We start from the raw sequence: 18,143 nt of genomic DNA on the forward strand, positions 1-18,143 counted from the left end.
AGGGCTGTAGTTAAGATATCACATAAATATTATGGGGGATGTAACCACAACAAAGTCAACAATGACTTCCTCCATGCAACTCTTCCTGCATTTGAAAGGTTCCCTAGTTGCTGGTCTACCTGGTCAGAGAACTTTGTGAACGTCAGGGTTGAAGGTTCTAGGCTGCAGTTTTGACATTTCAGAGGGAGAGAGAGCCATGGGATGCGTTTGAAGCAAATTGAGCTGTCTGACAGCGGTCTTATGTGACTGAAATTTGGAGGCAACAGAATATCCGAGACAAACTAACTACATTCTAGACTCCCTTCATCCTGGCAACGTTATGAAATTATTAGGATGTCTATTTAATGACAGGGCCCGTAACTAAACTAAATTCTCTGCGCACCTTCAAAGATCGATCCATTAACACGGTGAAATGTGACAAACAATAAAAGACATGTTGAAAAGTGAAAGGTGAAAGGTTAGCCATGGTCTGCAGTAACTTACCTACTATACATAAACAGATCTCATTCCCCAACATTTTCCTCAATTCTTTGACCCAGTTTTTCACCTACAAAGCAAAACATTACATTTCATATCGATTTACAGTTCAAGAAAACACATTTCAACATTAGAACACATATATAGACACTGATGCAAATTAAATATGAATATGTAAATCAAACAAAACATTTCAGTAATATATATTCGGACATTTCTATGTAACTCATTTTTGCAATGATGTTCTTCTCTTCAGAGGCAGTGTCCTTAATAGCACCCTATAGCCCTATGGGCACTGGTCAAAAGTAGTGCAATTTGTAAGTCGCTCTGGATAAGAGCGTCTGCTAAATGACGTAAATGTAAATGTATAGGGAATACGGTGCCATTTGGACCACAGCCCTGCTGTTCTCCCTGAGGAGATCATAGCTACCTTCTGGAAAGAGTCCTCATCTGTGATGTCATAGACCAATATAGCTCCATTGGAGTCTCTGTAGTAGATTGGCCCTAAGGCGTGGAACCGCTCCTGACCTGCTGTATCCTGGGGTGGAGAGAGAGAGAGCCAGAGGGGAGGGAGCGATAGAAAGCGAGAGAGAGCAGATTATTTCATGGCCAAAGTCCACTGATCAAGCCTCTGGGGGAAAAAAGGTAGTTTGAAACAATAACCATTGACAGTGACTGGCTTCAGATTGGTGGCAAGAACAACATTACACACAAGGAACGAAGGAAGGAACGCCTGTGAGCCAGACTGATTCAGCCAGATAACCTACTAACTATGCATCTCTCCCTGCCTGCTACAGACTGACTCAAATCAAAATGGGATGCCAAATTCCTGTTCCTATTGCATCAAATGAGGCAGGACCATATGTTACAGGACAGAGAGAGATCACTGCAGGACCATATGTTACAGGACAGAGAGAGAGATCACTGCAGGACCATATGTTACAGGACAGAGAGAGATCACTGCAGGACTATATGTTACAGGACAGAGAGAGATCACTGCAGGACCATATGTTACAGGACAGAGAGAGATCCCTGCAGGACCATATGTTACAGGACAGAGAGAGATCACCGCAGGACCATATGTTACAGGACAGAGAGAGATCACCGCAGGACCATATGTTACAGGACAGAGAGAGATCACTGCAGGACCATATGTTACAGGACAGAGAGAGATCACTGCAGGACCATATGTTACAGGACAGAGAGAGATCACCGCAGGACCATATGTTACAGGACAGAGAGAGATCACTGCAGGACCATATGTTACAGGACAGAGAGAGATCACCGCAGGACCATATGTTACAGGACAGAGAGAGATCACCGCAGGACCATATGTTACAGGACAGAGAGAGATCACTGCAGGACCATATGTTACAGGACAGAGAGAGATCACTGCAGGACCATATGTTACAGGACAGAGAGAGATCACTGCAGGACCATATGTTACAGGACAGAGAGAGATCACTGCAGGACCATATGTTACAGGACAGAGAGAGATCACTGCAGGACCATATGTTACAGGACAGAGAGAGATCACTGCAGGACCATATGTTACAGGACAGAGAGAGATCACCGCAGGACCATATGTTACAGGACAGAGAGAGATCACCGCAGGACCATATGTTACAGGACAGAGAGAGATCCCTGCAGGACCATATGTTACAGGACAGAGAGAGATCCCTGCAGGACCATATGTTACAGGACAGAGAGAGATCACCGCAGGACCATATGTTACAGGACAGAGAGAGATCACTGCAGGACCATATGTTACAGGACAGAGATCACAGCTGCTCAGCCAAGACGCCTTTTGACTCCAAATGGCACCCTGTTCCCTATGTAGTGCTACTGTTGATCAGAGGCCTATGGGATTAGGGGTGCCATTTGGGACGTAACCTTTGACTCATGGTCAGTGGGAGTAAACGACATCTCCATTCCCTTACGACATCTCCATTCCCTTACGACATCTCCATTCCCTTACGACATCTCCATTCCCTTACGACATCTCCATTCCCTTACGACATCTCCATTCCCTTACGACATCTCCATTCCCTTACGACATCTCCATTCCCTTTGTGGCTCTGCATCGAGACAGTTGGAATTGGAATTGTACAGCAAACAGACTACGAAAAACCGGTCTCTGTGGTTCCTTATAATAATGCATTACCACAGTAAGCGTGTGTGTGTGTGTGTGTGTGTGTGTGTGTGTGTGTGTGTGTATGCGTGTCATCTCACTATGCATGAGTTTGTCACATGATGTTTCAGTAGTAGTAGTAAAAACGTTCACAGCCAGAAGGCATCATTTCTTTAAGGAGGAAAAGGAACCCAAAGCAGGGAGCTACATAGCTCAAATGGCACCCTATTCCCTATACGGCCCTGGTCCAAAGCAGTGCACCGTGTAGGGAACAGGGCGCCATTTGGGACGCAACGGAGCGTCAAACACGCCGAGAGAGAGAGAGCAGGCCTCACCCATATGGCCAGATTCACCCTCTTCCCTGTGATGTTGAGCTTCTTCGTGAGGAAGGACGCCTGAAAGAGAGGAAACAGATCAGTCATATGTCTTGAGAAACAGACACAGTAACAGGCCCTGTGTTTTAATAACTGATGATGACTTGGGGAGTAACGGACAGATTTGGAATAACATTAGAAGACATTTGTATGTATGTGAGTGACTGACACAGTATTAACTAGATTGAGCACTTTGGCTCCTATCAAAAGGTCCTGTGGAGAAACCTGCAGGCATAAAAGCTACACAGGGAGGAACAGGTGCAGACATTAGCGGTGACACTGGCCCTGGTGACCAAAGATAGGGACGGTGCCCCCTTGCCTGGCAGTAGATGTTTGCCATTTTGGAAAACTATCCCCGTTAGCCTCGTCATCTACCTGGAAAACCATTCACGTTGGGAACACATTCCTTCTTAGTATGTAAGACCTACCCTCTACTTTGACAACTTGAGTAAGTTAAGTCATTCTGTTCCTATTCCACAGTAATGATCTGGTTCGAAGCATCTCTGTTGTGGTAACATCATCATCATCATCATCATCATCTCTGGATTCTCTTCCTCATTAAGACACAAAAGGGATCCATCATGAGCTCCGTTGAAAAATGACGATGGAATAGAAAGACTTTTAGTTGAATGCGAATTCTACTCAGGAAAGGTAGGCAGTAACTTTCTAATTTACCCGTCTATCAGAGGAAAAATTACAAGAAAGGACATTTCTCAGTTAGACTGACACTTCAGCATCTGCCTGCCTCGGAGCTTTAGATTTGAAAAAGGACTGAAAGTTCGAGAGAGAGCGAGAGAAACGGTGAGAAACAGATAATGAGTTTTAAAATAGCTCAAAAACAGCATGAAGATGCAACAACAACATATGCTAATGTAATTAAGGCCCAGACAGGTTTACTAGGCTAGGTGACAACACATTGCATCCCCGTCCTCAGTCGACCAGCACATGATCACAATCACATGTAGCTCAGTCAGTCCACTGTATCCACGGTAACACGCTATTCAGACAGTACAGTAGAACAGCTCAGTCACGTAAACTAATCCAGGAAAACCTGAGCATACTGATGGAACGACTAGGACTTGTTAAAACCATTCAGATTCTGTTTTCATTCTGATACGGACTCAAAACGAATGAATATGTCAGGGAAAGTAATGTGAAGATGAAGCCTACTAACGAGGGCATTGCGTTCTTCCACCTCTGGCCTGCTGGTCCCCCTACCTCTGCGGAAGCACAGTTCGCGCTCAGCCCAGTCAAAACTGTTCGCTGCTCTGGCACCCCAATGGTGGAACAAGCTCCCTCACGACGCCAGGACAGCGGAGTCACTCACCACCTTCCGGAGACATTTGAAACCCTACCTCTTTAAGGAATACCTGGAATAGTATAAAAGTAATCATTCTACCCCCCCCACAAAAAAATTACAAAAATAAAACAAATACAAAAATAAAAAATTAAAATATATAAACCAACTTTTTTTACATTTAAAAAAATGAAGATATATATATATATATATATATATATATATATGTATATATAAATAAAACAAGTGAATATTACAAATATACCCTATAAATAAAAAAATTAACAAATTAGAAAAATATAAAAAAATAACTGGTAAAGTGGTTGTCCCACTGGCTATCATTAAGGTGAATGCACCAAGTTGTAAGTCGCTCTGGATAAGAGCGTCTGCTAAATGACGTAAAGGTAAATGCAGGTATGATAGCTAGGGTAAGGGTATGATAGCTAGAGTAAGGGTATGATAGCTAGGGTAAGGGTATGATAGCTAGGGTAAGGGTATGATAGCTAGGGTAAGTGATTGACAATCAGTGTTCAGTTCATACATGATGCAACACCTCTCAGATGTTGTCCTGTGGTTATTGATTTCTTTCTGCAGCAGCTATAAGACAGGCCATTTCCACACGTTTCACCCAGGCATCCAGATGTCCAGTTAGGGTAGAGACATGTTCAAAATGTGCCTTGGTTGAGGATGGTATTAAGACTGGGATTTTGGTTCCTGACTCCCTGCCCCACAACTAAACCAATTACCTCCAAAGCATCTACGTTTCCTCCGAGACAGAAGCTAACAGTGAAAGTCAAAAAGTAGGCCTATGTGAACTCCGATAACATACCGCATCACAATCACAGACAACTTTTCTCCAACAGGAGGGTGTTTTTTTTTACCCAGCATCCTCCCATCAGCTTCTAGAGCTGGGCAGCACATGTTGTAGGCTCTGGGATGAGCTAATGGCCTGGCTGCCTGCCTGGAGCCTCTGTCTCTGGACCAGGCCCAGCCCCAGCGATGACTGACTGACCAATAAAAGAGCTTTTGGCTGCTCTGGAGAGGCGGAGACTAAAAGGAGGAATAAATAACAAAGTGCTCTGAGGAGAAATGGGGGCTGATGGAGTGAGACAAAGAGCTCTGACAGAGAGAGATATAGGGACGAGGTGAGGTGAGGCCCGCTCATTAGACAGCCACCTACGGCAGCAGATTGACGAGGGCAACATTGTCTGAGCTAAACTGACCAACTACACATAAAACCTCACATAATTCTGGCCAAAAACAATGACAATATCTCTCAACCAGTGGCATATGGCCTTTTTAGGTGAGCGCTGATGCTGCCCTGTGATAAGAAGTGCCCACTTTGTCAAAAGGCAGGGACGTAAAATATTTATCTCGTCCATTACCAGCGCGCCTCTCCAGGGTGCTGTTGGGAGAGATTCGGCGCTGCAGCGCTCCACCAACATTACGTCAAAAAAACGAATCTAACATAAATCATGTAGCAGATATAGGATATGGTAGAAAGAGTATGTGGCCTTTCCTGTAGCCTACAGGCTGGAGATAAAATGTATGACAATGTAATGAGATTGAAACTTTTATGATCAGTGGTTTCAAGCTTGTATCCGTACATTTTTTACGAGCTGATCATAGCTAAAAATAAAATACTTCTGCATTTCCTGCTGTGAAAAACACATTGCAAATAGGCTCAGGGTAACTCCTCCTGATAAAGTTGGGTAGCTGATATTCAGAGTTTAAATAGCCAAATTGATTAGTCACAGTAATCCGGACTAATAACACCAATGCAACATCCTGTTTTCCAAACGGCGGGCCTACCACAAGGATGAGCATTCAACACATTCCATTGAGGGCCGGCATGGTAGCTACACCCCAGTAAGCACAGGCTGACATCTTTTGGATGTCTTTTTTTGGTCCTGTTCGGACCCACAGTCTTTTTTTGTGTGGGTGTTTTACAAAATGGTAGGCCTACCACATAGATGGCCGTTCCTAAAATTAAATTTCAGGCGACACTGTAGGCTACAACTCAGTAAGCACGGACCGACGCTGATGCCTGCCGGACTTTTTTTTTTTGTTCTTGCCGGACGTCTTTTTTGGTGCAGTCCAGACCGGCCTTGATTTCCACGTCCACGGACGTTGGTTTTCAGCCCGGTCCGGACCAAATCTGAACCAATCATAGACGTCTAATATTTGGTTCAGATTTTGTCCGGTCTGGACCAGCCTTGATTTATCCCAAACATAGACGTCTATAAATGACATATGTTCAACTTTCATTCAGAACCTAAACGGATCCTAACTGTTAGACGTCTTTTCAACATAATTTTGCTTACTGGGACTATTCTAGTAGGGGAGTCCATTTGTCAGGCCGAGGGTGGCAGAATGATCAGGACCGGCCATGGGTAAGACCTTGAAGGAACTTCCAGGCACTTTTAATTTGCATTTGTCTCCTATAGGCAAGGAGAGTTGGAAGGTGAGGCAGTGAGTCATCTGAAGTCACTTCAGACAGCGGATATAATGACTACAGCAACCCAGAGAAACTAAAATGGATTTGGAGCAATAGCTGGCTAGGCTGCAGGGTCTGGAGACTCGACAGCAGTTTGTCTCGAAGGAAGCACACCACCGCTCAACTCGCTGCCAAATTGATGTTTTAACACATTCATGAAATGTGTGGATCTGTTGGCAGATGGCCAGGCTGTGAGCTTCCAACTCTCATGTCTGCTTAATTTACTCTAAATGCAGCAGCTGGAGTCTACAGGGTCAGCTCAGGTCAATGTCCAAGGTTCCTACAGCGCTGTTCAGCCTCCTACAGCAATCTGATCCAATCCCCAGTGTCAGCTCAGGTCAATGTCCAAGGTTCCTACAGCGCTGTTCAGCCTCCTACAGCAATCTGATCCTATCCCCAGGGTCAGCTCAGGTCAATGTCCAAGGTTCCTACAGCGCTGTTCAGCCTCCTACAGCAATCTGATCCTATCCCCAGGGTCAGCTCAGGTCAATGTCCAAGGTTCCTACAGCTCTGTTCAGCCTCCTACAGCAATCTGATCCTATCCCCAGGGTCAGCTCAGGTCAATGTCCAAGGTTCCTACAGCTCTGTTCAGCCTAACCCCATTAGACCTATACAGTACCAAGACATAGCCTCTCTCTCATATGCTATTATTAGATTTGATCAATACAATACACTTAGCATCCATTCTCTATGGGGGTCATTATTGACTGACTGCACCTTGAAGTCACCAAGTACAAGGCCTGTAAAACGGACACCTAAAACTGCCCAATAAATCATGAGGGCCTGTCAACCGGGACACCTAAAATCTCCCATACATCATGAGGGCCTGTCAACCGGGACACCTAAAACCTCCCATTACATCATGAGGGCCTGTCAACCGGGACACCTCCCATTACATCATGAGGGCCTGTCAACCGGACACCTAAAATCTCCCATTACATCATGAGGGCCTGTCAACCGGGACACCTAAAACCTCCCATTACATCATGAGGGCCTGTCAACCGGACACCTAAAACCTCCCATTACATCATGAGGGCCTGTCAACCGGGACACCTAAAACCTCCCATTACATCATGAGGGCCTGTCAACCGGACACCTAAAACCTCCCATTACATCATGAGGGCCTGTCAACAGGACACCTAAAACCTCCCATTACATCATGAGGGCCTGTCAACCGGACACCTAAAACCTCCCATTACATCATGAGGGCCTGTCAACCGGGACACCTGAAACCTCCCATTACATCATGAGGGCCTGTCAACCGGGACACCTAAAACCTCCCATTACATCATGAGGGCCTGTCAACAGGACACCTAAAACCTCCCATTACATCATGAGGGCCTGTCAACCGGGACACCTAAAACCTCCCATTACATCATGAGGGCCTGTCAACCGGGACACCTCCCATTACATCATGAGGGCCTGTCAACCGGGACACCTAAAACCTCCCATTACATCATGAGGGCCTGTCAACCGGGACACCTCCCATTACATCATGAGGGCCTGTCAACAGGACACCTAAAACCTCCCATTACATCATGAGGGCCTGTCAACCGGGACACCTAAAACCTCCCATTACATCATGAGGGCCTGTCAACCGGGACACCTCCCATTACATCATGAGGGCCTGTCAACCGGGACACCTAAAACCTCCCATTACATCATGAGGGCCTGTCAACCGGGACACCTAAAACCTCCCATTACATCATGAGGGCCTGTCAACCGGACACCTAAAACCTCCCATTACATCATGAGGGCCTGTCAACAGGACACCTAAAACCTCCCATTACATCATGAGGGCCTGTAAACCCGGACACCTCCCATTACATCATGAGGGCCTGTCAACCGGGACACCTCCCATTACATCATGAGGGCCTGTCAACAGGACATTTTTTTGGCTATTTCTTTCCATTTAAATCACTTGATCTGTGAATCTTCCTGAAATAGCAGCCAGCTCTAACAGGAAGCCTGCTCGCTGCAATACCTCCTGTATCACTTCACAGCCTCTGGGTTCAAGTGCTGTTTGAAATCTTTTTAAATACTTTTGAGAGTTTCCTTTAAGGAACGATTCACCCATTTTTGAATGTTACGTAATATCTGTGCATCTCTGAGCGACGTTCTATCCATCCCATGGGTCATACGTAGTGTACTATATAGGAAATATAAAAGGTGTCATTTGGGACGCCGCCTCTCTCCAGCAGAGCGTCGCTCGCCTCTGCAGCATGGATCCACCTAAAGGGATTATTTTAATGCATTTCCTGGCATGCTTCTTGGCATCCAATCGCAGTGCAAGAGGCAAGGAAATGAACATACAGAGGGGGTGTAAGAATAGTTTAATCTCAAGGACTGGGCTGTTAGTGATATTAATGTATAGGCTGTATGGATGGATTATTAGAATAGCTTCTCTCAGGGACTGTTAGTGATATCAATGTAAAGGCTGTATGGGTGGATTCAGGTGGAGATGCCAAGGTCGATGTAGGGCTCTGGTCAAAAGTAGTGCACTACATCTGGAATAGGATGCCATTTGGTACAAAGCCTTATCTCTGCAGCGCTAGCCTATTATACCGTACAGCTGCCTCAACTGACACGTTCTGCTGCTTCCCATCAACACTTCCATAGTATCCTGATACTCTTGGTTGGTCTTCAGCACTTCCATAGTATCCTGATCCTCTTGGTTGGTCTTCAACACTTCCATAGTATGCTGATACTCTTGGTTGGTCTTCAACACTTCCATAGTATCCTGATCCTCTTGGTTGGTCTTCAACACTTCCATAGTATCCTGATACTCTTGGTTAGTCTTCAACACTTCCATAGTATCCTGATACTCTTGGTTGGTCTTCAACACTTCCATAGTATCCTGATACTCTTGGTTGGTCTTCAACACTTCCATAGTATCCTGATACTCTTGGTTGGTCTTCAACACTTCCATAGTATCCTGATACTCTTGGTTGGTCTTCAACACTTCCATAGTATCCTGATACTCTTGGTTGGTCTTCAACACTTCCATAGTATGCTGATACTCTTGGTTGGTCTTCAACACTTCCATAGTATCCTGATCCTCTTGGTTGGTCTTCAACACTTCCATAGTATGCTGATACTCTTGGTTGGTCTTCAACACTTCCATAGTATCCTGATCCTCTTGGTTGGTCTTCAACACTTCCATAGTATCCTGATACTCTTGGTTAGTCTTCAACACTTCCATAGTATCCTGATACTCTTGGTTGGTCTTCAACACTTCCATAGTATCCTGATACTCTTGGTTGGTCTTCAACACTTCGATAGTATCCTGATACTCTTGGTTGGTCTTCAACACTTCCATAGTATCCTGATACTCTTGGTTGGTCTTCAACACTTCCATAGTATCCTGATACTCTTGGTTGGTCTTCAACACTTGGTCTTGGTATTGTTCTGTTGTCATATCAACACATTGTCCAATAAACATGACACTATAATTAGGCTAGGTCCCTCTGCTTGGGGCTGGGCCCAGATAGTACAGTACAGGAGAGGACCAGGGCCCAGATAGTACAATACAGCAGAGGACCAGGTGCTGGGCCCATATAGTACAGTACAGGAGAGGACCAGGGGCTGGGCCCAGATAGTACAGTACAGGAGAGGACCAGGGCTGGGCCCAGATAGTACAGTACAGGAGAGGACCAGGGCCCAGATAGTACAATACAGCAGAGGACCAGGTGCTGGGCCCATATAGTACAGTACAGGAGAGGACCAGGGGCTGGGCCCAGATAGTACAGTACAGGAGAGGACCAGGGCCCAGATAGTACAATACAGCAGAGGACCAGGTGCTGGGCCCATATAGTACAGTACAGGAGAGGACCAGGGGCTGGGCCCAGATAGTACAGTACAGGAGAGGACCAGGGCTGGGCCCAGATAGTACAGTACAGGAGAGGACCAGGGCCCAGATAGTACAATACAGCAGAGGACCAGGTGCTGGGCCCATATAGTACAGTACAGGAGAGGACCAGGGGCTGGGCCCAGATAGTACAGTACAGCAGAGGACCAGGGCCCAGATAGTACAGTACAGGAGAGGACCAGGGCTGGGCCCAGATAGTACAGTACAGCAGAGGACCAGGTGCTGGGCCCAGATAGTACAGTACAGCAGAGGACCAGGTGCTGGGCCCAGATAGTACAGTACAGCAGAGGACCAGGTGCTGGGCCCAGATAGTACAGTACAGCAGAGGACCAGGGCTGGGCCCAGATAGTACAGTACAGCAGAGGACCAGGGCCCAGATAGCAGGGCCCAAAACCTCTAATTGTCAGCCAAAATAACCCACTATTCAGATAGCCTGGTCCTGGATGTGTTTGTGCCGTCTTGCCAGGACAACGCCATGTTAAATTTCAACCCCAGGAGTTGGCAAGACAGCACAAACAGATCGAGGACCAAGGTGAACTGCAACCTGCATAAAAACTAAAAAAAACTAAAATAGGCCTACGGCATCCACCTCCACTCCTGATCCATACCGCTTAACATGGTGGGACGTGAAACATGCAGATTAGGCTGTTGGCAGCCCAGAAGCGTTCCCCTCTCACATGATCTGGGTTGGATGAGGATCCTTTGACCTAGACTTACATCATTACAAATCTCTGGCTGGCTGCTAAGGCCTTTCCACTGACCATGCCTGATCTGCAATATGTCATGTGTGTGTGTGTGTGTGTGTGAGATTGTGTATGTGTGTGTGTGTGAACTAGGCCTATCTGTAAGGAAGAGGGAAACCAGTTCGACGGGATCTGTTATATTTCAGCATGACCTACCTACCCATCGTTCAACTGATCAATCCACTTCCCAAGTCTACAGTGAGCCTTCGTACCAGCCTCCCTGTTTAGTGGGCAGACGAAGCTGGGTGATGGTAGCAGCAGTAGTGAGCCTTCGTACCAGCCTCCCTGTTTAGTGGGCAGACGAAGCTGGGTGATGGTAGCAGCAGTAGTGAGCCTTCGTACCAGCCTCCCTGTTTAGTGGGCAGACGAAGCTGGGTGATGGTAGCAGCAGTAGTGAGCCTTCGTACCAGCCTCCCTGTTTAGTGGGCAGACGAAGCTGGGTGATGGTAGCAGCAGTAGTGAGCCTTCGTACCAGCCTCCCTGTTAAGTGGGCAGACGAAGCTGGGTGATGGTAGCAGCAGTAGTGAGCCTTCGTACCAGCCTCCCTGTTTAGTGGGCAGACGAAGCTGGGTGATGGTAGCAGCAGTAGTGAGCCTTCGTACCAGCCTCCCTGTTTAGTGGGCAGACGAAGCTGGGTGATGGTAGCAGCAGTAGTGAGCCTTCGTACCAGCCTCCCTGTTTAGTGGGCAGACGAAGCTGGGTGATGGTAGCAGCAGTAGTGAGCCTTCGTACCAGCCTCCCTGTTTAGTGGGCAGACGAAGCTGGGTGATGGTAGCAGCAGTAGTGAGCCTTCGTACCAGCCTCCCTGTTTAGTGGGCAGACGAAGCTGGGTGATGGTAGCAGCAGTAGTGAGCCTTCGTACCAGCCTCCCTGTTTAGTGGGCAGACGAAGCTGGGTGATGGTAGCAGCAGTAGTGAGCCTTCGTACCAGCCTCCCTGTTTAGTGGGCAGACGAAGCTGGGTGATGGTAGCAGCAGTAGTGAGCCTTCGTACCAGCCTCCCTGTTTAGTGGGCAGACGAAGCTGGGTGATGCTAGCAGCAGTAGGATGGATCACTGGGGACCAGGAAAGGAGGAGAGTCTCTGTTTCCTATTCATCAGGACACACATTTTTGCAATAGAAAAACTAAAAAAACAAGCATTTCTTATTGGACAAATTCAGGTAGTCCCTCCCAATTTCTGTCAATTTTCTCCAGTTTGGTGCCTAATGAATATGACCCAGGAGAGGAGGAGAGCCCAGACTTGGCTGCCTCTCCCAGGACATTTCAGGGGAGAGGTTGTGGCACTCAGGCACTGTGGGGTGGTGGTGTTGCCTTTCAATGAGGGCTCATCACTCAAGTAGACGCAAAACACCTGCTTCTGTATAGAATCTTACAATGGATGATGTCATTATACATGGCAGCTAGGCCTAAGGATTGAATCTCTTGAAAGGAACAATATTCTAACAGCTAAATTCAGCTGTATCGCAAATGAAAAAAAAAAGTATACAAATGTGCATTATAAAACTCACCAGATGTTGACAGAGTTGTGTAATAATCCCACAAAACAACACCCCATGAGATGATTATAGATGCACTGTTAACTGGCCATTTCAATGACTTCCCATGCACCCCACAACAAAAGGATGCTTGTTATGCGTGTTTGGGTTTGTTCTTGTAACATTCCAGAAATTCTAGTACAGCATGTAGACTACTAGACTTGAGGAAGACAGACTGTTATTCAAACAATGCACCAATGAATGATTGAATTATATTACATGGTTCAGTAGCTTAAAATGCTTAATAGGCTAAAGACTTGTACTAATATTTGAGTGTGATGAAACAATCTGGATTACAGGCACGCATCCCAAATGGCACCCCATTCCCTATATAGTGCACTACTTTTGACCATAGGGCCCTGGTCAAAAGTAGTGCACTAAATAGAGAATAGGGTGCCATTTGGGACAGATCCTAGTCATCATGGGACTATGTCCAAACATTGCCTAATCGAGCTGACAGTTTGGACGAGTATTTAATGAGAGTTAAGAGTCAGTCATGATGAACTAAACCTGAATTCTCTCTAGCTAACGAACTGCAAGTTATTCTCATCCCCCCCCGTTTCTCCTTTATTGTTCAGCTGAGGGGAGTGTGACCCTAAAAAGACAGTTACTCAAAACAATAGGACTGGGTTGTGTTCATTAGGAAACAAACGGACGAAACCGGACGGAAACGACTACTACCTGGAGTCCAATAAGAAACACTCACTTTTGTTTTCTGTTGCAAAACGTTTTCAGTTGTGTGTCCTAATGAATACGACCCTAGTTGGCACTTCTTCCTTCCTCAGGTTACAGCCAAGGCAGCGTTTTTCACTAGAAACAAAAGCAACTTGGCTCCGAGGTAGCTATGCTAGAAAACAGGCACTTTCCTTTTCTTTTCTGACATGTAGAAACAAGGAGCTAGTCCGTGTGGGAGGGTTTCTTAAAGCTTTTATCGGACTGACAGCACAAAGGCAGTCACTAACAACCGGAGCTTGTGAGGGCTAAGCTAACAACCGGAGCTTGTGTAGGCTAAGCTAACAACCGGAGCTTGTGTAGGCTAAGCTAACAACCGGAGCTTGTGTAGGCTAAGCTAACAACCGGAGCTTGTGTAGGCTAAGCTAACAACCGGAGCTTGTGTAGGCTAAGCTAACAACCGGAGCTTGTGTAGGCTAAGCTAACAACCGGAGCTTGTGTAGGCTAAGCTAACAACCGGAGCTTGTGTAGGCTAAGCTAACAACCGGAGCTTGTGTAGGCTAAGCTAACAACCGGAGCTTGTGTAGGCTAAGCTAACAACCGGAGCTTGTGTAGGCTAAGCTAACAACCTGGGCCCAGTTTCCCGATAGCAATTGAATTTAGGCTTACGAGTGTTTTAACAATGCATCTTTCCTACAAATGGCCGAAGATGTAACATGTTTCCCAACACCCCGCAGAGAGAACGTTCACCAAGTGCGTCGTTGAGGCATTTGTCGCTACTGATGGGATCGAAAGAAAAGCCGGTGCCGCTCTCGGATCAGCTTTCTCCATTCAAATTTTACATTAAGATTATAATTATTCCACAATACTGACGATGGATCAGCTCCTAGAGAAATATTAAAATCACATACGGCTGCAAATATTGAGGCAGCTTATTCTAATGCGTACCCTATAAATCAAGATTTGGCACATCACTGCATACCTGTTAGGCTACACGTCATGAAATAAGAGGCAGAAATGACAAACCGTAGCCAAATAGCAAAATAAAACTATATGAACATGAAATTGTAGCCTATACTGTTGGTAGGCTATTTATCTTTTTAATGCAGTCATCTCCGTTTTCATTTGAAGCATATTTTTAGCCTTCGCTTGTTTGTAATAATTGCAAAGACATTTGGCAACTTTGTATTTTGTAGTCAGGGCCTATACACAGACCGGTCTTTTTAAAACAGGCAAATCTTCTTGTGTTGTTATTTCGGCTGATGTTTCCATGGCATCCATGGTTACGTTGACATTTAGGCTAGCTTACGGTAGTTCCAACGTCCGGACAGACGATCATTAATAAAAGAAAACACTAGACCTGTGTGTTTACTGTGCCTGTTTAGGCTACCTGAAGTGGCCTACTAAACTAGGCAAACAGATCGTCATCAACGGTTGCTTACATAGTCATAATCAGTGTTGGGATTAGTTACTTGAAAAAGTAATCTTACACTTTACATTTAACAAAAAAATCAACGCATTACTTTACAATATTACTTTGTGTGGAAAGTAACACGTTATGTTACTTTGTGTTACTTTCATGAAAATCAAAAAAAAATCTCACTGTTTGACTCTCAGAGGGAGCAAGACAAGCCGCGCTCCACCAAAGACAGGCTACTTACTAACTCAGGTTGGATCACTACTTTCTCCTTTCATCTGTGGAGCTGCTTTCCTGTGCTGGTCTACAAAGTGCCGCGCTGTCATATGGGCTGCTTAATTAGCCATATATACTGCAAGCCAAACATCTGTACAGATGTCCTATCTTTACATTCAAAATCTCTCTCCAGCTGCAAGTTCTGATTATGGACCACAAGTAGACAGACCCATAGAGATGTATAGAGGGCACACTTGCCAACACGGACCCATAGAGATGTATAGAGGGCACACTTGCCAACACGGACCCATAGAGATGTATAGAGGCCACACTTGCCAACACAGACCCATAGAGATGTATAGAGGGCACACTTGCCAACACGGACCCATAGAGATGTATAGAGGGCACACTTGCCAACACAGACCCATAGAGATGTATAGAGGGCACACTTGCCAACACGGACCCATAGAGATGTATAGAGGCCACACTTGCCAACACAGACCCATAGAGATGTATAGAGGGCACACTTGCCACCACGGACCCATAGAGATGTATAGAGGGCACACTTGCCAACACAGACCCATAGAGATGTATAGAGGGCACACTTGCCAACACAGACCCATAGAGATGTATAGAGGGCACACTTGCCAACACAGACCCATAGAGATGTATAGAGGCCACACTTGCCAGCACGGACCCATAGAGATGTATAGAGGGAACACTTGCCAGCACGGACCCATAGAGATGTATAGAGGGCACACTTGCCAACACGGACCCATAGAGATGTATAGAGGGCACACTTGCCAACACGGACCCATAGAGATGTATAGAGGCCACACTTGCCAACACGGACCCATAGAGATGTATAGAGGGAACACTTGCCAACACGGACCCATAGAGATGTATAGAGGGCACACTTGCCACCAGACGGGAAAGCCCATAGTTATCCCAAGCGATCAACGGCAAAGATCAGAGGTGCGCATTTCTATGGACAGCAGCTGTCATGACATTTCTCCAAACAGCCTTTCTCCGCTTGCTTGAGAACTAAATGAGGAAACAAGTTGAGATCGGATCATGGTAACATGCGCCCGGTAGAGATATGATTCTGAAAGTAACGCACGCGTTGTTTGACAAAGTAACTGTAATAATATTAATTACACGTTACTTCACTCCGTTAGTGATAAAAGTAAATCGGATTACATAACGCGTTACTTTGTAACCCGTTATCCACAACACTGGTCATAATAGGCCATCACTGTCTATCCATTGATCACATGTATTTCTCAAACAAACCATAACACAATAAACTCTTTAGTAGTTGTACATTTCATTGTCTCCCATGATGAAATCATGGAGGGGGCCGTGGATCCGTCTCTGTCCGTTAGCACATTAAATCACACGCGATCTCAGACAGCACTGGCCCAAATTTTTTTACGAAACTTGTGTGAATGACGCGTCTTGCCATAGAGATCCGGCATTTACTAAATGACACTGATTGGCCCAATGGGGGGAGCTTATAATAATGAACTGAAATGTGTTCATCACACGCGATATGTCAGTCGGCCCGAGGGGAAACTGTGGAATGACCACAAAGTGGAACAGGAAATAAAGTAGGACCGAGGTGGAAATTGTAGTTGGCACACACGCAAACTGTTTCACCACTGTTTTCTGCCTGAGCATGTGCTTTCAAAGGGGGCTTTTCCCAATATTCAAAACAATGTTTGCTTGGAAATAGCCATTTTAAAAATGGGTCATTCAAGACAAGTTTACCACATTTTTTACTTTGACCCCAAAAGGATTATTGACAGCAAAGAAAGCCTAATATTAACTTTGCATTGACGAGAGAGACCTACCAGTTGGCTGTGTGAGAGAGTCGACAAGCCAGGGCAAGCTCCCGAAGAGGTATATTGGTATTAGTAATAAGGGTGTGGTACCAGCTTGTTGCCCAGTTGCCCTTTTAACCACAATTACCTTGCTTAGTGGGCGTGCGATTAGAGCGCCATCATCATATGAGGAGACTGACTGTAGCCTACTCTAATGCTGTTAATGTAGCCCTAGTCAGTATTCATTAACTGTTATCCAGTGTATGAACTAGCACGGAAAATCTGCTTACTTAGGCGTCACACAATAATAATGAAGGCCTACTACTGTAAACAAAACAATAACAGTACTACTGGCAAGAGGAAACGGTCACTTGACAACTAGGCCTAGGCCTATTGCAATAGGCCTTGAAACAACTGTTTGATACACCGGGACTCTAGTCTCTCAAGCATGAAACGCACCGAGAATCTCACTGCCGATGGGTCCTTATCACAGTGGGAGGCCGTTCCTTCTCATGCTAGAACAACAGCGGTACCTGCTGCGTGACGACCCGGTGGCGACCAACCTACCGATTCTACTTGTAGAATCGCAATGCTCGTCAGTGGCCAGCAACTTGATTTTGAGCCAATCAGACAGCACGAACCCCACCCCCCAAAAAAAGTAAAAGAAAGGCATTTTCTCCGTACATCCACGGATGAACCAGTCACACTTCAACTGCAATATAGGCTGTGTGGTGGTAGCTAGCTAAGTGCACAAACGCAATGCACACAACACTAAATCATTCTTCCAAGCCAGCAAACCACTGTAGCTAGAATTGACATAATTAAATTACAATGGATTAGCTAGTTTCAACGAAACAGCAGCCTGTGTTAGTTGCCGAGTTAGTGCAGTGTCCTTAGCTAGCTAGCAAAGTTGTACTAGCTAGCGAATATGCTATGGAGTATGCTATGGAGAGTGAATTAAAATGTTTCTTCGTCATTTTGCTAGGTAGTTATCTAGCTGTGGCCATCTGGCTAGTATCAACAAAGGCTTTCTACAAAATGGCAACATTAGCGCGGATAGCTAATACGCACGGATATGCATTGCCAAACAACGC

General features: G+C 45.8%; 1 protein-coding gene across 1 annotated transcript in view; it reads right to left on the minus strand.

The window, feature by feature from the left end:
• Positions 1 to 18,143, minus strand: part of LOC311121762 (ras-related protein Rab-21) — a 30,907-nt gene that overhangs the window by 9,407 nt on the left and 3,357 nt on the right. The window contains exons 2-4 of the mRNA XM_084196216.1: positions 2,944 to 3,003; positions 908 to 1,015; positions 484 to 547 (exon numbers count right to left, since the gene is read on the minus strand). Of these exons, the coding sequence (XP_084052342.1) occupies positions 484 to 547; positions 908 to 1,015; positions 2,944 to 3,003 (232 nt within the window). The remainder of the gene's footprint in view (positions 1 to 483; positions 548 to 907; positions 1,016 to 2,943; positions 3,004 to 18,143) is intronic.

This window comes from Coregonus lavaretus (assembly GCF_964263955.1).
Source record: "Coregonus lavaretus genome assembly, contig: HAP1_SCAFFOLD_847, whole genome shotgun sequence".
In the NCBI taxonomy this organism is placed as follows: Eukaryota; Metazoa; Chordata; class Actinopteri; order Salmoniformes; family Salmonidae; genus Coregonus; species Coregonus lavaretus.